The sequence below is a fragment of the Peromyscus californicus genome, unplaced genomic scaffold (assembly GCF_007827085.1).
Source record: "Peromyscus californicus insignis strain IS unplaced genomic scaffold, ASM782708v3 Scaffold_4__1_contigs__length_199733344, whole genome shotgun sequence".
Taxonomy (NCBI): Eukaryota; Metazoa; Chordata; class Mammalia; order Rodentia; family Cricetidae; genus Peromyscus; species Peromyscus californicus.
In genome coordinates, this window is record NW_026294562.1 from 180453043 (window position 1) to 180472092 (window position 19050).

Genomic DNA, 19050 nt, shown 5'->3' on the forward strand with positions numbered 1-19050 from the left:
TGATATTTTGCCTGAGACTATGGTAAAGAAAAAATTGATAGCTCAAACCCACAGGTTGATAGGGGACACCAAAGGGAAAGACCATTCTACCAGAAACAATTGGTGGGACTGTTGGTAACTAACTTTCACCAGGCTACTCATCTGGGATCCACAAAACCTTCTGAGTTGCTCAGACCAAAGTAAGTTAACAGCCTAGTGCGGGATGTCTCAGCCAGATGCCAGGTTTGTGCTCAAGTGAATCCAAAACCGAGAGACCTTACCCAGGAAGGGATCCAAATAAGAGACCAAAATTCTGGGAAAACTGATGTCACCAATATCCTGGCTGCTGGAAAGGATAAAAGTATTAACTATTTTTTAAAGATATCTTTTCCCAGATGAGTAGAAGTGTTCCTTGCTTGGACTGAAAATGTTCAAATAGTAGTTTAAAAAGCTCCTCCAGGAACTGGTCCCCTGATTTGGCCTGCCCCTAGCAACGGAGTCTGACAATGGTCTGGCTTTCACAACCAAAACCTCTCAATTAATAACTAAAACTTTGGACATAGATTAAAAACTTCATTATGCATATAGACACCCCCCCACCAGAGTTCTGGCAAGATTAAAAGAATAAACAAAACCTCGAAGTTTAACAAAATTCTCATTAGAGTCTACCAAAAGATAGATAGGCCTCTTTCTTATGCTTTCCCTTCTATACCCTATATAGGGTAGAGTTTACCCTCCAGTGAAATTATGTTTAGAAGTCCTCTCCCACTGCTTCCCAGGCTCACAAACCAGCAGTTGTCAGAACTCCCTATTCCTTTTTCAAGTCACTGCAGGCTCTCCAGTTCCCCATGCTATTTATTAGACTAACCCAGAGACCCAGCCGGCTTCCAAGTCCGTCATCCGTTACCCTTTGTTCAAGTATAGTGATACAATCTGGGTCAAGTGGATAACCAAAGGGATGCTGAAACTAACCTAAAAAGTCTCCTACAAGGTGATTTTCTCCACTCCTATGGCAGTGAAAGTAGCTGGCATTACATCATGGATCCACTACACTGGGTCAAAAAAAAAGAAGCCATACATACTGCTGCCAAATGGACAGCCTCTGTACTATGGAACCATTGAAATTTAGGTTTCATTAGGCCTCAGGCCCTTCCACTCCCTGCCCTTCTGCCTTCTCCTGAGACTTGTGTTTGGTATGAATTATGGTCCAAAACCCTTGGCCCTCAGGCCTGGACCTGGGACCCAAGGAAGACATACACAGGGAAAGTATTAGTTAGTGTGTCTACAGACCAGCAACCCAGATTCCATCTTGACCTTTATTTGTTGTTAAATACTTTAAATGTGTGGTTGTATGGAGAAAAAAAAAGATATGGGAATTTATCTTTTGAGATAGTGATACAGAGTTTACAATTCTATGCATGCCCTGCAGCTAGGCTCTCTGGTTGCCAGGAACATGTGAGTTTCCACTACAAAAATTGGGTTTATAAAACTGTGGCTTCCAAAAAATTTCCTTAGAAAAGATTCTGGCCTTTGGGAAACAACAACAAAAATGTGAGACATCAAACTCTGTGCCACAGAAAGGCACTCTGGGAGTAGAGTTAATCATTCCCAAACAAAAATTGGCCAGGATTGCTGGTTATGCTTAGACGCATGTCCCCTATACTATATAGGGATACGAACTAACCAAACTGTCATCCCATTGACAGAAAACTCATGACTGGGAGTAGTCCAAAATAATGTTAAAGATCTTAGACAGCACTAAAATTTGTCTATTATCCCAAACTTTTAACCTAGGCACTTCCCCTTACTCTAATGCCTGCTATTCTGCCTCATGGATTAATTTATATGGATAACTCCCTTCAGAGAGTGTATAAGGGTAACAGGCCCACAGTGTGAGACTAAGACATAGCACAAGCACTGCTCATGCCCCTTGAGGAGTGAAAATTGCTCTTAAATTGTAGTGGAGTGCCTGGTCCCCAGAAGAAGTACATTTCCACAGGTCAGGCATTTGGATAAGGGCCTCCATTCTCTCATGGGCTTGAAGAAAGTTCCTGCTTATTAAAGTAGTCATCTCCTTACCTCTGGCAGGAGGAACTTGTGGCACTTCCATTGATGTAAGAGAGTACCTGGTGGAGTTATTGAACCTTTGAGAACAATAGACATTTAGATACTTGCTAAACTTATTGCTTTTGTCTTAGGAAAAATGCTGTAATGAAGTTAATGGCTATTTTCATCCCTGAATCTTTGAGCCTGCTTTCAATCTTTCCTGTGGCTAAACAATTGAGTATAAAAGGTATAGCCTTTTTTCAATGAATGCACTCTTAGCCATCCTGATTCACATGTCAGTTTCCTCTTTCCCCATGCAGACTCTAGACATCTTCTTTGGGACCTGAACCTTACCTGAGCAGGTCTCTTATAGTAATTGATCAGAAATACTTAGAAAAAATCTTGCCATGGTTGGGGAAATAATTGTAACTGGTCTGTGTTCTCTTAGTCACTGGCTAACTACTCTGCAATCAGCACTGGCTGTACCTTTAATTCTCATTCTTATTGAATTAACAGTGTGCCACTGCATCTTAAACTAAAACAGAATGAGTCCATGATTTTACTCATTCACTAAGACCAGTGGGGAATGTAACAGAACCCCAGAACTTAGTATGCCCCTAGACCTTAGCACAACTAACTCCATGATGTAAGTACCATTCAGGCTGTAAAACTGAGCACATAGACAATAACACCTGCCAAAACTAAAACAAAGGCCTAATCCATCAAAGTCCATATAGTTCTGGGAAGGCCTCAAAATGTACAAACCTTGCTTTTTTGCTTCTATAGTTCTGCTTCTGGCTAGCTGTTGTTGCTAGAGTTTTCCTGCCTGGCCCACAGTCAGGACAAATCTCTCTCACCCGCCAGTCCCAAGCCGCTCAAACCCGATCAAGTAAACAGAGACACTTATATTGGTTTCAAACTGTATGGCCGTGGCAGGCTTCTTGTTAACTGTTCTTACAGCTTAAATTAATCCATTTCTATTAATCTATACCTTGCCAGTCCCAAGCCGCTCAAACCCGATCAAGTAAACAGAGACACTTATATTGGTTTCAAACTGTATGGCCGTGGCAGGCTTCTTGTTAACTGTTCTTACAGCTTAAATTAATCCATTTCTATTAATCTATACCTTGCCACGTGGCTTGTGGCTTACCGGTACTTTACATCTTCCTTGTCCTGATGGCGGCTGGCAGTGTCTCTCACTCAGCCTTCCACTCCCAGCTCTATTCTCCTCCTTGTCCCGCCTATACTTCCTGCCTGGCCACGGGCCAATCAGTGATTTATTTATTGACCAATCAGCAACACATTTGACATAAAGACCATCCCACAGTACTTCCCCTTTTCTTTTCTTAAAAAGGAAGGTTTTAACCTTTACACATCTCCAAAGTCAACTTGGTATATTTGGGAATTTGGGCGTAGCTTCTCTTACTACTTCCTGCTGGAGGGGGGCGCTGTATCTTATGGGGACACAAAGAATATTTTAGGATTATGGAGTAGTCCATGAGGTTGTATCGTCTGAGCCAGTTGCTTTGAAACGGTTCTGGATGTTGGATCATCTGGGCCATGGTGTCATCGGAGACCTTTCAGGGGGTCTTGGCTGGTCAAACCTGATGTGTCTTAATCTGGAACAAATCCATAGCCTCTGGCTTTCTGTGGGAACAAAAGCAGAATCTCCTTTCCAAAGCAACATATCCTTATATCCAAATTTTGAAGTCAAGGTACCTTTAAAATATACATTTTGGCATAACTCAACAGCTTTTGTAATCAAATGTTTTTCTTTAGTTACAAATATCAAAGAGAACATAATCCAGATTCTTTGTGTGGTAGCCATCTTTACGTGGCTTATTTTTTTATATTAGCTTGAGCCTATTGCTTTGAACTGCAGCCTTCTAAGCCTGAAACGGCGCTGGTGCTGTGGCTGCTGGCTCCGCCCACCTCAGCTTCCCAACATGGCGGCGGTATGCTTACCGCCAGCTCTGGGAGCCATCGTGGGTCTATGCTTTTATCCAAGCAGCGTGTAGCCCAGAAACCTCTTTTTTTGTTTTGTACTAGCAAAGGCTAAATCCACAATGTAGCTTAATGTGCCACTTGCAGAGGCCTCATTCCCGCCATATGGCGGCAGGTCGAGCGCGCACACTAGGAACCCACCAGTAGCTCAAACCGGCAGCTGCCGCTCATTTGAGAGAGACAATTAGGAACTGTTTTTAGCTCCGTTTTAGAATCCTTTTTCTCAGTTTTTAGGTGGAAACTCTTGCCACCACGTTGGACGCCATTTGTTGCTAGAGTTTTCCTGCCTGGCCCACAGTCAGGACAAATCTCTCTCACCCGCCAGTCCCAAGCCGCTCAAACCCGATCAAGTAAACAGAGACACTTATATTGGTTTCAAACTGTATGGCCGTGGCAGGCTTCTTGTTAACTGTTCTTACAGCTTAAATTAATCCATTTCTATTAATCTATACCTTGCCACGTGGCTTGTGGCTTACCGGTACTTTACATCTTTCTTGTCCTGATGGCGGCTGGCAGTGTCTCTCACTCAGCCTTCCACTCCCAGCTCTATTCTCCTCCTTGTCCCGCCTATACTTCCTGCCTGGCCACGGGCCAATCAGTGATTTATTTATTGACCAATCAGCAACACATTTGACATAAAGACCATCCCACAGTAAGCTGTTCTTGTTAACTGAAGTAATGTCAACTCAGAACATATTTTTTTAATGTTTAAAACCTCACCTTGAGAAAGGGTTGGGACTATACTGTGATGCCAAACACCCAGTGTAGTTGCTAGCTGGATAATAAACTTTCTATTGGCTTAAACCAATGTCTAAGCAGTCTTCTCTGGTGACTATCCCTCATCATTTCCCTTCCCCTAATTCCAGATTGGTTAACTTAAACAAATGCAAGCTGATAGGCCCACAGCTTCAGGTTTGTTTCTGGTGATATAGAGAAGGTCCCCTTCTCTAATTTTGGGTGGGTCAACTTAGAAAAAAAAGAGGAAGCTGATAACATTCCAGGCCTTTGTCTTGGGTCAGGAGGGTGAGGAAAAAACTGTAAGAATGCCATCTTCATTAAATCTCCATGACCCATTGTTTTGATTGTATCTTAGGATCTGTCTAGCTCCTAGTCCATCCCTGATGCTGAATTGACCCATAATTCAACAATCCTCCTGCTTCAGTGAGCCTAGTCGATTACAGGGCTGAACCATCATACCACTGGAATGGTAGTCTTTATTCTTAAAGAATACATAGAGGTTCTTCCACCTGAAGAATTAATGTGTTCAACAAAATAAAAAGAATAGATAAAACAGAGGTCTGGGAAATGTAGTGTTTTTTTTTTTTAACTCTTTGAGGGCCTGCTACTCACATTCCAAATAAATACAAGGATATTGTTCTTACTTATGAATTCCTGGCCTTTGCTTAGCTTGTTTCTAGCCAGGTTTTCTAACATAAATTATCCTGTTTTTCTTTAACTATGTTTGTCTTTGGGCTTTTTACTTTTCTTTATTCTGTATATCATTCTTTCCTTCTTAGTCTGTGGATGGCTATGTGGCTGGCAGTGTGGCTGGTCCCTGGTGTCCTCCTCACCTTCTCCTTTTCTTCCTCCTCATTCCTTCCCTAGATTTCTCCTTCTATTTATTCTCTCTATCCACTAGCCCCATCTATCCTTTTTGCTACATAGCTATTTGCTGCTTAGCTCTTTATTAGACAAATCAGGTGTTTTAGGCAGATGAAGTAACATATAAAACATAAAAGAATGCAACATATCTTTTCATCATTAAACAAATATTCCACAACATAAATGAATGCAACACATCTTAAACTAATATTCCACAAAAGGGAATGGTGGCACATGACCGCAGCACTCAGGAGACAGGAGCAATTTTACGAGCCAAGGATATATAGAGACTTTGCTTACAAATAAATAAATGTGTAAAATGAAATGAAGTATGTAATTTTCATGTAGAAATTTTATATAGAAATGATGTGGATTCTCTTTTCCTATGAGTTCCACAGCAGTGCTATAAATGTGTTTGCCAAAAAAAAAAAAAAAAAAAAAATCCTAGAGTATGAAGATGGATGTGTACTCTTCCAGAGGACCTGGGTCCTATTCCAAGCACCCACATGGCAGCTCACAACCATTTATACTTCTAGTACCAGGGGATCTGATGTCCTCGTCTGGCCTCTGAGGGCAATACAATGTACACAGACATGCATGCAGGCAATATACTCATACACCTAAGTAACAAAGTCTCCCAAAAAATTGGAATATATGTTCCTAATTTTGAAAGTTTTCTAAGAAATCTGGATATTGAATAACTTAAGTTAGCATTTTATACTTCTATACTTTAGAACATGATATATCATCATGCCTTAGAAAATATTTTTCAAAAATTTTCACTTTTTAGTATTTGCTGGGGCTTAGGAAAGAATGATGAGTAAAGGACATGAAAGCAGAGAGATGTCACAGGGCAAGGAGAATAAAAATTATAGTGCCTACCTTCTTTTGGCAGATGCAAGCCAACAGAAGGCTTGGTGGTAAATGCTAAATCAGGGATGTTAACATGCATCTTTAATCCCAGCACTCACAAGGTAGAGAGGCAGGTGGATCTCTGAGTTCAGCATCACCCTGGTTTACATAGGAAATTTTACAACAGCAAGGGCTACATTGAGAGACCCCAGTTGAAAAGCAAGAATGAAAACAAAAACAAGACTTGGTATTGTTACTTTCCTGTGCTTGATTTAGGTTCTTTCTCTAGTTCGTAATGTAGAAGGTTAAATGATGGATTTTTTTTTTCTCTCTACATTTTCAGTGTATGCTTTTGTAGTTTAATTTACCTAGGAGCATTTATGCTGTTTGCCATGAATTTTCATAAGATTTGGATTTAATTAAAAAAACATTTTGATTTCTCTTAGGATCACTTTTTGACTCATGCATTCTTAAACTTTGAGATTTAATCTCCAATTATTTCAAAGTAGTTCAAGTATTTCTTTGTTGAGAGACAGATTGATCCAAGGCATTCTCAGAGATGCTGGTGAAAGGAAAAAAAGGATTCTAGTTCTGTGTCCTTGCTCAGAAGTGGACTTGGAAAGACCAGTCTATGGCTGATGCTTGGGAATCAAAAAGTTAAGGTTTCAGTGTCTGGGAATTTGGCTTTTTCTCATGAAGAGGCTAGAGTTATCAGGCCCAAGCCACTTTATGCTCAGTCTAATGTTCTTGAATTACCCTGTGTTCTTTTTGTGCAACATTGCTTGATTAGCCTCCTGTTAACTTTGCTCCATTGTATGATAGATTCTGCTGACTCTGTCCCATTTCACCTCTGGAAGTAGTATATAAGATGCTGTACTTCTTAATAGCTTTGCTTGACAAAATATATAGCTTGTACAAGACCTCCCAAGCCCAAATTTATCTTCTTTAACTTCTATCTCTGTATCTTTCTCATCCCCTTGAACCTCGTCATCAGGACCCTGTCACTGAAGACACTAGCTGGTCATTTCTTGGTAGATGACAGGTTCCCTTGCTGCAGCTTTCTTTCCCCTAAAACAGGCCACCCTTCATTGTAGTCTCTCCTTCCTCAGACAGAGAGCTGGCAACATCTGCTGTGACCTTGTAGCTCTCAGAAAAAGTTGAGTTCTGTCCTTCCACCTTGCAGCTACAGGCAAGCCCAATTCCCACTGATGCCTAGACCTAAGACAGTTTTGAATTAAAAATTGGCCCTTATCCTCCTTAACTAGTGGCACATAGATCACATAATATGGAATTTACCCATTCTTTTTAAATACCTGTAAGTCAGAAACACTCTTTGCTCTTTAGAACTGAAGTCTTTTTTCCCCTTCAGGACCCCATTGTGCTGCCAGTAGTAAGATGCCATAATGCTCACAATAAGCTCTCCTCTGAAGGACAGTGTGTTTCAACTTCCTTTGCCCCAAACCTGTAATAGCTTTTCTGTATCTACCATTTCTGTATTTTATTGCTATTTTAATTCAGTATGCTCTTTTTAAAAAAATTATTTTTACTTTATATGCATTGGTGCTTTACCTTCATGTCAGAGGGTGTCAAATCCCCTGGAGCTGGTGGTGCAGACATTTGTGAGTTGCCATGTTGGTGCTGGAAATTGAACATGGGTCCTCTAGAAGAACAGCCAGTGCTCTTAGTCACTGACCCATCTTTCCAGCCCCAATTCAGTATGCTCGTAGGGAACACTTTTATATGTGTACTATTGTTGTATAGTTTTGATTCAAAAAGTAGTTTTATGGGTGAAAACTTCATGTGATCTTGGGAAGATTGTGTACTTTACTATTGTTAATGGAAATACAAGATTAGATTTAATCAGTTCAATGATGCTTTTTTTATACTGCTATTGATCTACATATTGGTGAAATAGGTACTTCATGTCTCTAACTATAATTTTGATTTTTCCCTCCCTCTCTCTGCTTCTTTTTTGAAGCAAGATTTTGCAATATAGCTCCAATAGCTGACATAGAACTCACTATGTAACCCAGTTAGGAACTGGCTGTATTGCCCAGGATGGCCTCAAATTCATGACAGTCTTCATCCTCAACCTAAGTGCTAAGATTACAGTTGAAAGCCATACCTAGATCTTTTTGTTTGGTTAGTTGGTTGATTGGATGATGTGGTTTCTTTTTCTTTTTCTGAGAGTTACTACTTTATTTTATGTGTATGGGTGTTTTCCATGAATGTTGAGGGGGCACACTCATATCAGCCTGAGAGTATACAAGAGAGAAAACCTTTGAACCTGATTATACCCCAAAGACAGCTTGGGTGGCCATCAAAGCAGCAGAGATAAGGAAGTACATTTGTTTACACATTCTTTCTACATCTGTAGGATAAGGGCAAGAGCAGCTGGGGAAACATAGCTTCATTTCTCTAGCTTGTAGAGCTGGTCTTAAATCTACAAGTCCATGATCTAGTAGAACTCATGATCCTCCTGTCTCTACATTACTAAATATTAGAGTGAGCATTAGTGTAAGGTTTTTGTTGTTGCTTTGTTTCATTTTAGCTTAAAAACGTTATTGACAGAGTAACTCAGATAGATGAAAGGAATCTATCTGAGTCTTCACTAACAAAGGGCTTATGTCAAGCATTGTTAAAGCACCATTAAGGTCACCTGTTGTTAGTCAGAAGTTCTTTGAAAATTTAACTCTGAACACTCATACTGATGCTAACTGCTTATAAATAAGCAGAGATACTGGGGCAATATGAACCCCACACAGGCAGCTGTTAGATTCTCCCTTGTTGCCCTAGACTCCTTGGGCAGAGGACTATCAAACTTCAGACTATACCATCTTTTACCAAACTAGTGGTTATAAACACTTCATGGATACCTCAAGAAACCTATGAGATAATTTCCTTGGATGTCTGATCCTACTACCTCTATGTCATAATTGGTAGAATTATAGGTAGGCACCACCACAACTAATTTATTTCATGCTAGGATCATGTCCAGTCTGATCATGCACTCTATAACCTGAATGACATCTCCAATCATCTTTGTTTGTTCGTTGTTTTTTTTGTTTTGTTTTGTTTTTGCTATCAGGAAGCTCAATAAATTCTAGAATCTAGAGTCTAGGTAATCTTGTAACCATTCCTACCTGGATCAGAGAGGACCATTTCTGGCGAACTATCAGGGGGACTTTTGTGACTGGTTCTACTAAAAAAACAATGATTAATGGAATAACAAATTTCAAATTCATAAGAGGTTGCTATAATTGTTGCAAACATTGCTACTCTTCTTAAATAAGCCACCCAGTTAACTCACTTGGTGAATAGGCTGGGACAACAACCTCTGCTGTATTACTTAGTGTTGCAACATTAGGTCTAATAAAAGGCTTCTTTTGAGTAGTCTAATTTAGTAGTGTAGTCTGAATTGGTAATGTGAATAAAAAAGTGGTAGAAGACTACTCAATGTCTAACAACACTTACTCTTGTAAGGGACTTGGGGCTTGGTTCTCAGAACCCATATGGCAGCTCACAACCATCTGTAACTACATTTCCAGATTTGATGCCTTCTTCCAACCTCTGCAAGCAACAGGCACACATGTGGCATACAAACATACATGCAGGGAAAACAGTCTAACATATAAAATCAATAAATAATTTCTTAAAATTCTCTTTGGGGGGCTAGAGGGATGGCCTAGTGGTTAAGAGCATGTGCTGCTATTAAAGAAGACCAGAGTCTAATTGCTAGTACCTATGTCAGCTCACAATCATCTGTACCTCCAGCTCAAGGGACATCTAAATCCTCTGGTCTCCAAAGGCAAGTTATGTGTCAAACATACACACACACACACACACACACACACACACACACACACACACACACACACGAGAGAGAGAGAGAGAGAGAGAGAGAGAGAGAGAGAGAGAGAGAGAGAGATTAAAAATAAAAAATAAAATAAATCTTAGGAAAAAAATCTCTTTCAGCTGGGCTCGTGGTTTCATATCTGCCATTTCAGTACCAAGAAACTGAGGCAGGAGGATTTTTATGAATTTGAGAGAGGCTTGGGCTAAGTAAGTCTGAGCTTTAGTGAGACCATTTTTCAAAAAACAAAACAAAGCTAGACCTCATAGCCTATGCCCTTAGTCCCAGCACACAGGAGGCAGAGGCAGGCAGCTCTCTATTAGTTTGAGGCCAGCTGGTCTACATAGTGAGCTCCAGGGCTACACAGTGATACTCTGATTCAAGATAGGTAGATAGATAGATACATATATACATACATAGATAGATAAATAGAAGGATAGATGGATGGATGGATGATAGAGACAACTGTTCACTGGGTTAATGATAATATAAAGGAATTATTAAATGAACTTTGTCTTGGAATAATGGCAGAGTTTCCAATAATTTCTGAAATGCCCCTAAATATACTTCTGTAGCTTTTTAAAAAAACTACATATTTATGTGAAACTTTTCTCAATACTGATGAATTTAAAATCAAAATATCAACTCTGAAAAATACTGCAGATGTTCTATGTCCTGCAGTATCAAATATTCAACCATCACTTAACTTTAGGTAAACATAAACAAGCAAATCTATCTCACTATAATGCAAATTTGCTTTCATCTTCAGGAGTAAAAGCTTGTGTCCTAAACTATTTTTATAGTGCTGGTTTTGTAACAGGTTTTGCATCTCTTGACAGCAGTTGATGTTGCAGCAGGCAGGGGTAGCGGAAGTCTTGTAGGGTTACTGCTCTTTATCTGTGATTTATACCCAGGTAAAAATCAAAGAGCTACGGCCAGCTGATTTGTCACATTATAGGTGTTTATGAGGTACAATGTAAGGGTTACAGGGTTATGCTACTAAGCTCAGGCTGCATTGATTGACATTAACATAGTCAACTATGTTCAGTTACTTACTCTAATCTACCATTACCTTAAGGCATACATCATTATGTGTATGAATGGATTCATTCAGAAGTTATCTGGTTTTCTCTGATCACCAGGAAACTAATTTTTGATCATGTAGTTAATTTGAGAACCCATTTATTTGATGTTTTGACTGGCTTGTTCCTTGTCATAGAGATGGGATCAATGTCATGTATGGTCTTTCATCTTTTAAATTTGTATGTGTGTGTGCATGTGCATTGCACATACATTAGTTATTTTCTAAACATAATGCATGTATGTGGTTCAGTTTTACTCTGCACACAAATCTCTTCATATGGCATGTATTGCAAATCTGTGTTGTCTTCTAGGGTGGATTTTGGGGAAGGGTGCTAACTCCTTTAATTTTAATATTTGAAGTTGCTAGTTACCTTATTGCTTAGTTTTTCTTCTGTTAAAAAGAATTCCTGCTGGCTATGGTGGTACATTCCTCTAGCCCCAGCACTCAAGCAGCAGAAGTAGGATGATCTGGTAGGTTTGAAGTCAGCCTGGTCTATATAGTGAGACCTGGGCTGGAGAGAGGCTCAGTGGTTAAGAGCACTGGCTGCTCTTCCAAAGGATACAGGTGCAATTCCCAGCATCCACATGGTAGCTCACAGCCACCTGTAACTCCAGGACCAAACTTAAACATGGCCTCCCTGGGGACCAGGCCTACAGGTGGCCCCCAGGCATACATACAGGCAAAACACCTGCACACATGATTTTTAAAAATTAAAAAAAATCTTGCCTAGTAAGTCCTTAAATCACCTGCCTGTAGCTTCTAAAGTCTTATATTTTTTAACTTTTAAATCTGCAAATTATGCAGTGACACGGACAAATGCAAAACACAATGCACTTTTCCAACTAGAAATGAGATTGCCTTTCCCCATTTTGCTTTTTAAAATAGGGTCTTCTGTTTCTTAGGCTAATGCCAAACTCATGGACTATCTGCTTCTGCAGAGCTGAGATCTCAGGGGTGGCCTGGGCCCATGTTTTATACTTCTGGCAGTTTCTTCTACTGTCCTATGGTGCCTAGTGAATCATTAATAAGCTTTGGATAGAAATGCAAAGCCCTTGAGGATGCTTCTTTGGAGTATTTCTTCATTTGTTCGTACAAGGCTGTACAAATGATAATCTAAATAGTCAGTAGACAAGAAAAGACACTGTTTCACAGGAGGAAGGCTCCTTAGAAAAGACATGTGGTATGGTTATTTAAACAAGAATGACCCCTGTAGGCTCATATATTGGAATACTTGGTCCCCAGTTGGTGGAATTATTTGGGAAGGATTAGGAGATTTGGACTTGTGGGAGATGTCACTGGTGTGGGCTTTGTTTCACATCCCCATGTTATACCCACATCCTCTGTTTCACTGCAATGAACTTTTGTGTAAAGACATAAGTTATCAACTACTCCAACACCATGCCTACCTGCCTGTTGTCATGCTTCCACCATAATAGTCGCAGACTCAACTGTCAAACACAAATCAAACATTTTCATTTACAAGTTGCTTCGTCATGATCTTTAATCACCACAACAGAAAAGTAACTAAGACATGTGGCAATATACAAGTGAAAAAAAAATACATGGTTAATGGGCTGAAGAGTTATCTCAGCAGTTAAAGAATACTGGGTGCTCTTTCAAAGGACCTAGGTTCAATTCCTAGCACCTACATTGTTTTCACTGACTGTAGCTATGGAATGGGTAATTAACTCAGTAAATGTGAACCCTAGTCCAAGAATAGTCTTAGGTCTTCTGGAAAAGAGTTGTCTATGTGAATTCCTACAATAGGATATATTATATAGGACATCAAGAGGATAGCAAAAAGGAACATAAAAAGGTATTACAGAACCAAGAAAGGAAGAATTCATTCTTGGGTCTTGTTAGAGAAAGCAGAGCTCTCTAAGAGGCTCACTGAAGCATGTTTGGGCACAAAAGAAAATAGCAGGAAATCAAAACAACAATCAAGGGAAAGATTGAAGTTAGATTGGGTGTCCAAAAGCTGTTTCATTTTTCCAAATAGGTGGAACGTCTTGAACTCTATTTTTAAAACCCTGGTATTTACTAGAGAGGGAGACAATTTTAAAAAATGATTTCTTTTTATGTGCATTGGTGTTTTGCTTTCAAGCATTTCTGTGTGAGGGTATCAGATTCACTGGAATTGGACTTAGAGACAGTTGTGAGCTGCCATGTGGGTGCTGGGAACTGAACCCAGGTCCTCTAGAAGAGCAGCCAGTGCTCTTAACAGCTGAGCCATCTCTCTGGTCTGTGCAAGATGATTTTGATAGGTTTTTTTTTAGGAGGTACAAACCCTTCAAAGATAGGTCCAACATAAGCAAGTCTTCAGCTTGAAGAAATTAAATTTTTACTTAAGAGTTTTGTCAGGTATACCGATAGGACAAGCCTCTGCTGTGTGGCATTTGAGGGTGTTTTAAAAAAGGAGACATATTCTTTGTTGTCCTATGTACTATGCCTTCTATGTCCTACGGTTGCCCATGAGAATGGACTATTCCAAGTGGCTGATAGCCTTAATACAAATGGAGATATAGCTTAGAAGCTTAAATCTTATTGTTTCCACCTCCTAATTGCTTGATTATAGTGTTCTATTTTTATCAACTTCTCAGCCCATTTTTGTACTTTTTCTTATGAAATAGCATTGATATACATTCATGTGGACCTGTACTCACTCTGTAGCCCAGACTGGTTCTAAACTTGTGAACCTACTGCCTTGGCCAAGAGAGTAGTTAAGGACACAGACATTCTTCATACCGTTTCTGCTGTGTCTCCTAGTGAGGACAGTATGATTTTATTTAGTTTTTTTTCCTGGAGAATCCAGATGACATCATTCATATCCTGGTCTCTAGCTTAATTACATCTGCAAAAATGCTTATTCCTAATGTTATATTTAGAGGTTCAAAGGAAGTTGCCTTCAAACCTATACACACACACACACACACACACACACACACACACACACACACACACACACACTATGGAATATGGACATATACATACACAATAAACATATGTAATTCAAGATTCTCATCAGCATTTATTTTAATTTTATTTTTTATGAAATTATGTATAACTTGAATTGACTGTGTCCTCTAGTTAGCTCTTTAAAGACTCTGCAAAACATAAAACTCTGTATCTGATTTTTATTTTCCCCTCTTTACTTAAATGTTATTTCATTGATGTTGTGCCTCTCACTTTTATGATGTTAACTACTGTGCATATTTTAATCTGATTAAAATGTGTTATTCATTCCTAAATGCTTTATATATTTTGTTTATCTTTGAGTTGATTGGTTTTAGTTGTATTTGCTTCATAAATAATCTCCTAAGCTTCTGTAAAATAGTGGGAAACAACAATTTGGGGACATAGTCACTACATTCTGTGCAGCTACATGGAATCTCTGTCTGATGTCTATGTTCTGAGTGTTTGATATTCAAATTGGGGGCACTATTTGGGGAAGTATCTTAAAGTTTAGAATGTGCAGCATTGTTGGTCAAGGTCACAAAGACATGACTTTGAATCTAATACCCTTTCTTTGTATTATGCTTCCTATCTTTAAATGTCTATATCCTTTGTGTGTGCTGGGATTACAGTTATAAAGTATACATGCAGAAGCATATGCCCTATTATTAAGGTACACTCTGACCTTCAGTTCCTATATTTTTAAACAAACTTCACATATTCTATATGGTCATGCTGAAGCCACTCAAGGAAATAAAGTCCACTATCCACAAAGCACAGATATTTATGTATGTATGGGCTTTAATAGATTAGACTGAACTACAAAGTTCCAATGACCACAAATTCATCAAAACATTGCCTAGGGACCTATATCTCAGGATAGACCACTTGTCTAGAATGCCCAAGTCTGTGGTTTTGATCCAAAGCATTACAATAAGGAAAAAAAGACCCCCAAAGTAAAAAAAGTTGCCTAATGGATATTGGCAAGGTCCGTTATTATGTTTCTTTATTGGATTATAGTTAAACATTTTAACTTTTAATAGCACATTTAAGCAAAATTCCATTTGAAGAGTAACATGAAAATTACCTATCCTGATGTTTTGTTATACAATTTCCTAATGCATAAAAAAATTGATATTTTTCTACTGTGTGTATATGTTCTGTATGTGTGTGTGTGTGGGGGGAGGTACCTAACTATGCACATGTAGAAATCAGAGGACACTCAAGCTAGACATCAAGATTTTGTCTCAAAACTAAACAATTATAAAAATGTGACACATTAAAAATGTTCATAAAAATGGGACATTAAAACTTATAGACAATTTTACCTGATATACAAATGCCCCATGAATGTAAATATTCTAAACCAAGATGACACATGAAAACTCCTGTGTAAATACAAGACTCATAAGCCTACTGCCACTGAGTCACATTTAAGCCAAGTATACTTCTAAACTTCAAATACGCTCTCACTTGCATAAGTTATCTGATGGCTGGTACTGTGGGAGCATGGCTGAATGCCTTTTCTAGAATCGTTACATCTATAATTTATTGGCAAATCTGTAATAAACTCAGTTCAACTACTGAAGTGTTTTCAAATTGGACTCCTCTGGTTAATCACCTCTATTGGGTTTCTGATGCCAGATCACTTTCAAGTTCAATTTAAAATTTTTGGCACTCTTTATATTCTTAGGGTTTTAAATATATGGGTTGCAATGTCTTTACCTGACATGGGACACTTCAAGTAGGCTTTACTGCTTTTAATCATATGGAATAAGATCATCTGCTGCTAAGGCTAGTCTTCAGCCACAGAGTCTCAATAAAACTGCAGGATGAGGATCTAGAATTGAAAGCATGTGGTAATATACATCACTACAATTTTTGCTGTACCTGGCATATCATATATGAAGTTTCTAATGTAGAAGCCTGATTTCTATTTTAAAACATGTCAGACTGGGTGGTGGTGGTGGTGCACAACTTTAATCCCAACACTCAGGAGGCAGAGCCAGGAGGATCTCCGTGAGTTTGAAACTACACAGAGAAACCCTGTCTCGAAAAAAACAAAACAAATCAAAACATGTCCATTTTCATTAATTTCATTGGGCCCCACACCTGCATAAGTTTCCATGTGTGAATTCAAGGGGCTTAATATTAGAAAACTTTCCTCTGTTCTTAACATTCGGTGTTACTTACAGTATATTCAAGTCAATTGAAGAATGACACAGCTTTTCTACATTTTTTAACTTCATAGGAGACATTCACACATATGGCTTCTCTTACAGAGCACTGTGGTACCATGCCTTCAATTTTACAGAGATATGTCTCACTGTGGTTATGTGTTCATTGATAGAATAACAGCTGATTTACTCTAGAAGTTTACCATACTTTTAAAATTAATCAGATTTTCACCTGCAAACTTTCTGATTATACACTTTAGTAAAATTTCATTGATTCTTTACGTCCTTAGGCTTTCTCATCTGACTTTGAGTAAGGTGTGACATGAGAAAGAAAAATTTCTGCATTTGGTACACTTACAGAGTTTCTCCTTTGTATGAATTCTTTCATACACAGAGAAGTTGCATTTGCTTTGAATTGTTCTCCTGTATTATTTACATCTAATGACTTCTCATGTGTATGAGTTCTTTGATGTCGAGTGAGCTGTTTCTTGAAGTAGTAAGCTTTCCTACATTGTTCACATGCATAGGGCTTCACACCTGTATGAATTCTCTGATGTTGAGTGAGGTGTGACATCCAGGAAAAGGCTTTTCCACATTCTGCACAATGAAATGATTTCTCACTTGCATGAGTTTTCTGATGTAGAGAAAGATATTTCTTGCAGTAGAATGCTTTCTTGCATTCTGTACATTGATAGGGCTTCTCACCTGTGTGAACTCGATGATGCTCAATGAGCAAGTACTTATTATAGAATGCTTTTCCACATTGTTTACATTCATACGGCTTCTCACCTGTGTGAGTTTTCTGATGTGCAGTAAGCCCAGACTTGCTGTAGAATGTTTTCCCACATTGCTTACATTCATATGGCTTCTCATCAGTGTGAGTTTTCTGATGTACAGTAAGCTGTGTCTGAGAATAGAATGCTTTCCTACATTCTGTACATTGATAGAGCTTTTCACTTATATGAGTTCTCTGATGTACAGTGAGGTGGGACTTACAGTAAAATGCTTTTCCACATTGTTTACATTCAAAAGGCTTCTCACCACTATGAGTTTTCTGATGCACACTAAGGTTAGACCTCCAGTAAAATGCTTTCCCACATTGTTTACATTCAAAGCGCTTCTCAGCAGTATGAGTTTTCAGATGATGAGTAAGTTGTTTCTTAAAGTGGAAAACTTTGGGGCACTGTGTACATTCATATGGCTTCTCATCTGTATGAGTCCTTTGATGTCGAGTGAGGCACGCACTGAAAGAGAAAGTTTTCCCACATTCTGTACACTCAAAAGGTTTCTCACTTACATGAATTCTCTGATGTAGAGAAAGATGCGTGTTACAGTAGAAAGATTTTCCACATTTCACACATTCATAGGGTTTCTCTCCTGTATGACTTCTTTGGTGTCGAGTGAGTTGTGACTTATAGTAAAAAACTTTCCTACATTCTGTACATTCATGTGGCTTTTCACCTGTATGACTTCTCTGGTGGACAGTGAGATGTGACTTATAGCTGAAAGATTTTCCACATTCTGTACACTCATAAGGCTTCTCACCTGTATGACTTCTCTGATGTTCAGTGATTTGTGACTTGTAGTAGAAGTATTTCCCACATTCCAGACATTTGTAGGGCTTCTCATCTGTATGAGTAATTTGATGCTGAGACTTGGTGTGGGAAGCTTTCCCATATCCTGAACTTTCATATGGCTTCTCATCTATACAACTTCTTTGATGTTCAGTGAGGTGTGACTTCCAAGAGAATGTATTCCTGCACTGTCTATGTGTATAGGGTGTCTCCTCTAAAGGGCTCTGACCGTTATTGAGAAGTGATTTATAACTGAAAGTTTTCTTACATGAGAGTGTGCTCTGATCCCTTCTGCGCTGTGACTGTTGGCAAAACATCTTCACACATCCTTTCCCTTCATAAGATGTCCCCTGGCAGATTTTCTGTGCCACCTTCAGTTCTGCCTTGATACAGAGGAATTAGTTATATTTCATACAGCCACAGGGCTTTTTCCTAGAACATGCTTTCTAATTTTGGTTTAGAATCTATCTTGTGCTATATAGATAAATGTCATATATAAAGATATCTAGTATTTATTGAGTTTACCAGAGATCTATTTAATATGAAAATTTATGTGTAAATAATATTGTCTTTAACAATCACTGGTCAAATATATTGACAACATCACTTTCAACTTTGACTGAGATTATGGCAAATTAACGATCAGGATGTCAGAATAATTTTTCCATTATCATTAAAGTTATCATGTTCTTCTCCAGCTGTAATCTTAACAACCACACAATAGAGAAAGACACTCAGCTATAAGTTCCTTTGTAAGTATATAGGAGGGAACAAATGTGTATACACGTTTATGTGTGTCTGTGTATGAATATGTGAGGTTACTAAAGATTGCTGTTCAGTGTTTTCATAAATAACTATTCACTCTATATTTATTTTTATTTTTTGAAAAGGTCTCTCACTGGACCTGAACCTGCCTAGTTTGGATGG

At 38.7% G+C, this 19050-nt stretch overlaps 1 protein-coding gene and 1 pseudogene across 6 annotated transcripts in view; both read right to left on the reverse strand.

Annotated features, from left to right (window-relative positions):
- Positions 1-18502, reverse strand: part of LOC128094789 (60S ribosomal protein L28-like) — a 64504-nt pseudogene extending 46002 nt beyond the window's left edge.
- Positions 14424-19050, reverse strand: part of LOC128094787 (zinc finger protein 25-like) — a 38512-nt gene continuing 33885 nt past the window's right edge. For all 6 annotated transcript variants that reach the window (XM_052713317.1, XM_052713322.1, XM_052713320.1 and 3 more), the window contains one exon: positions 14424-18506. In XM_052713317.1, coding sequence (XP_052569277.1) covers positions 16836-18506 — 1671 coding nt within the window. In that variant the 3' untranslated portion in view covers positions 14424-16835. The remainder of the gene's footprint in view (positions 18507-19050) is intronic.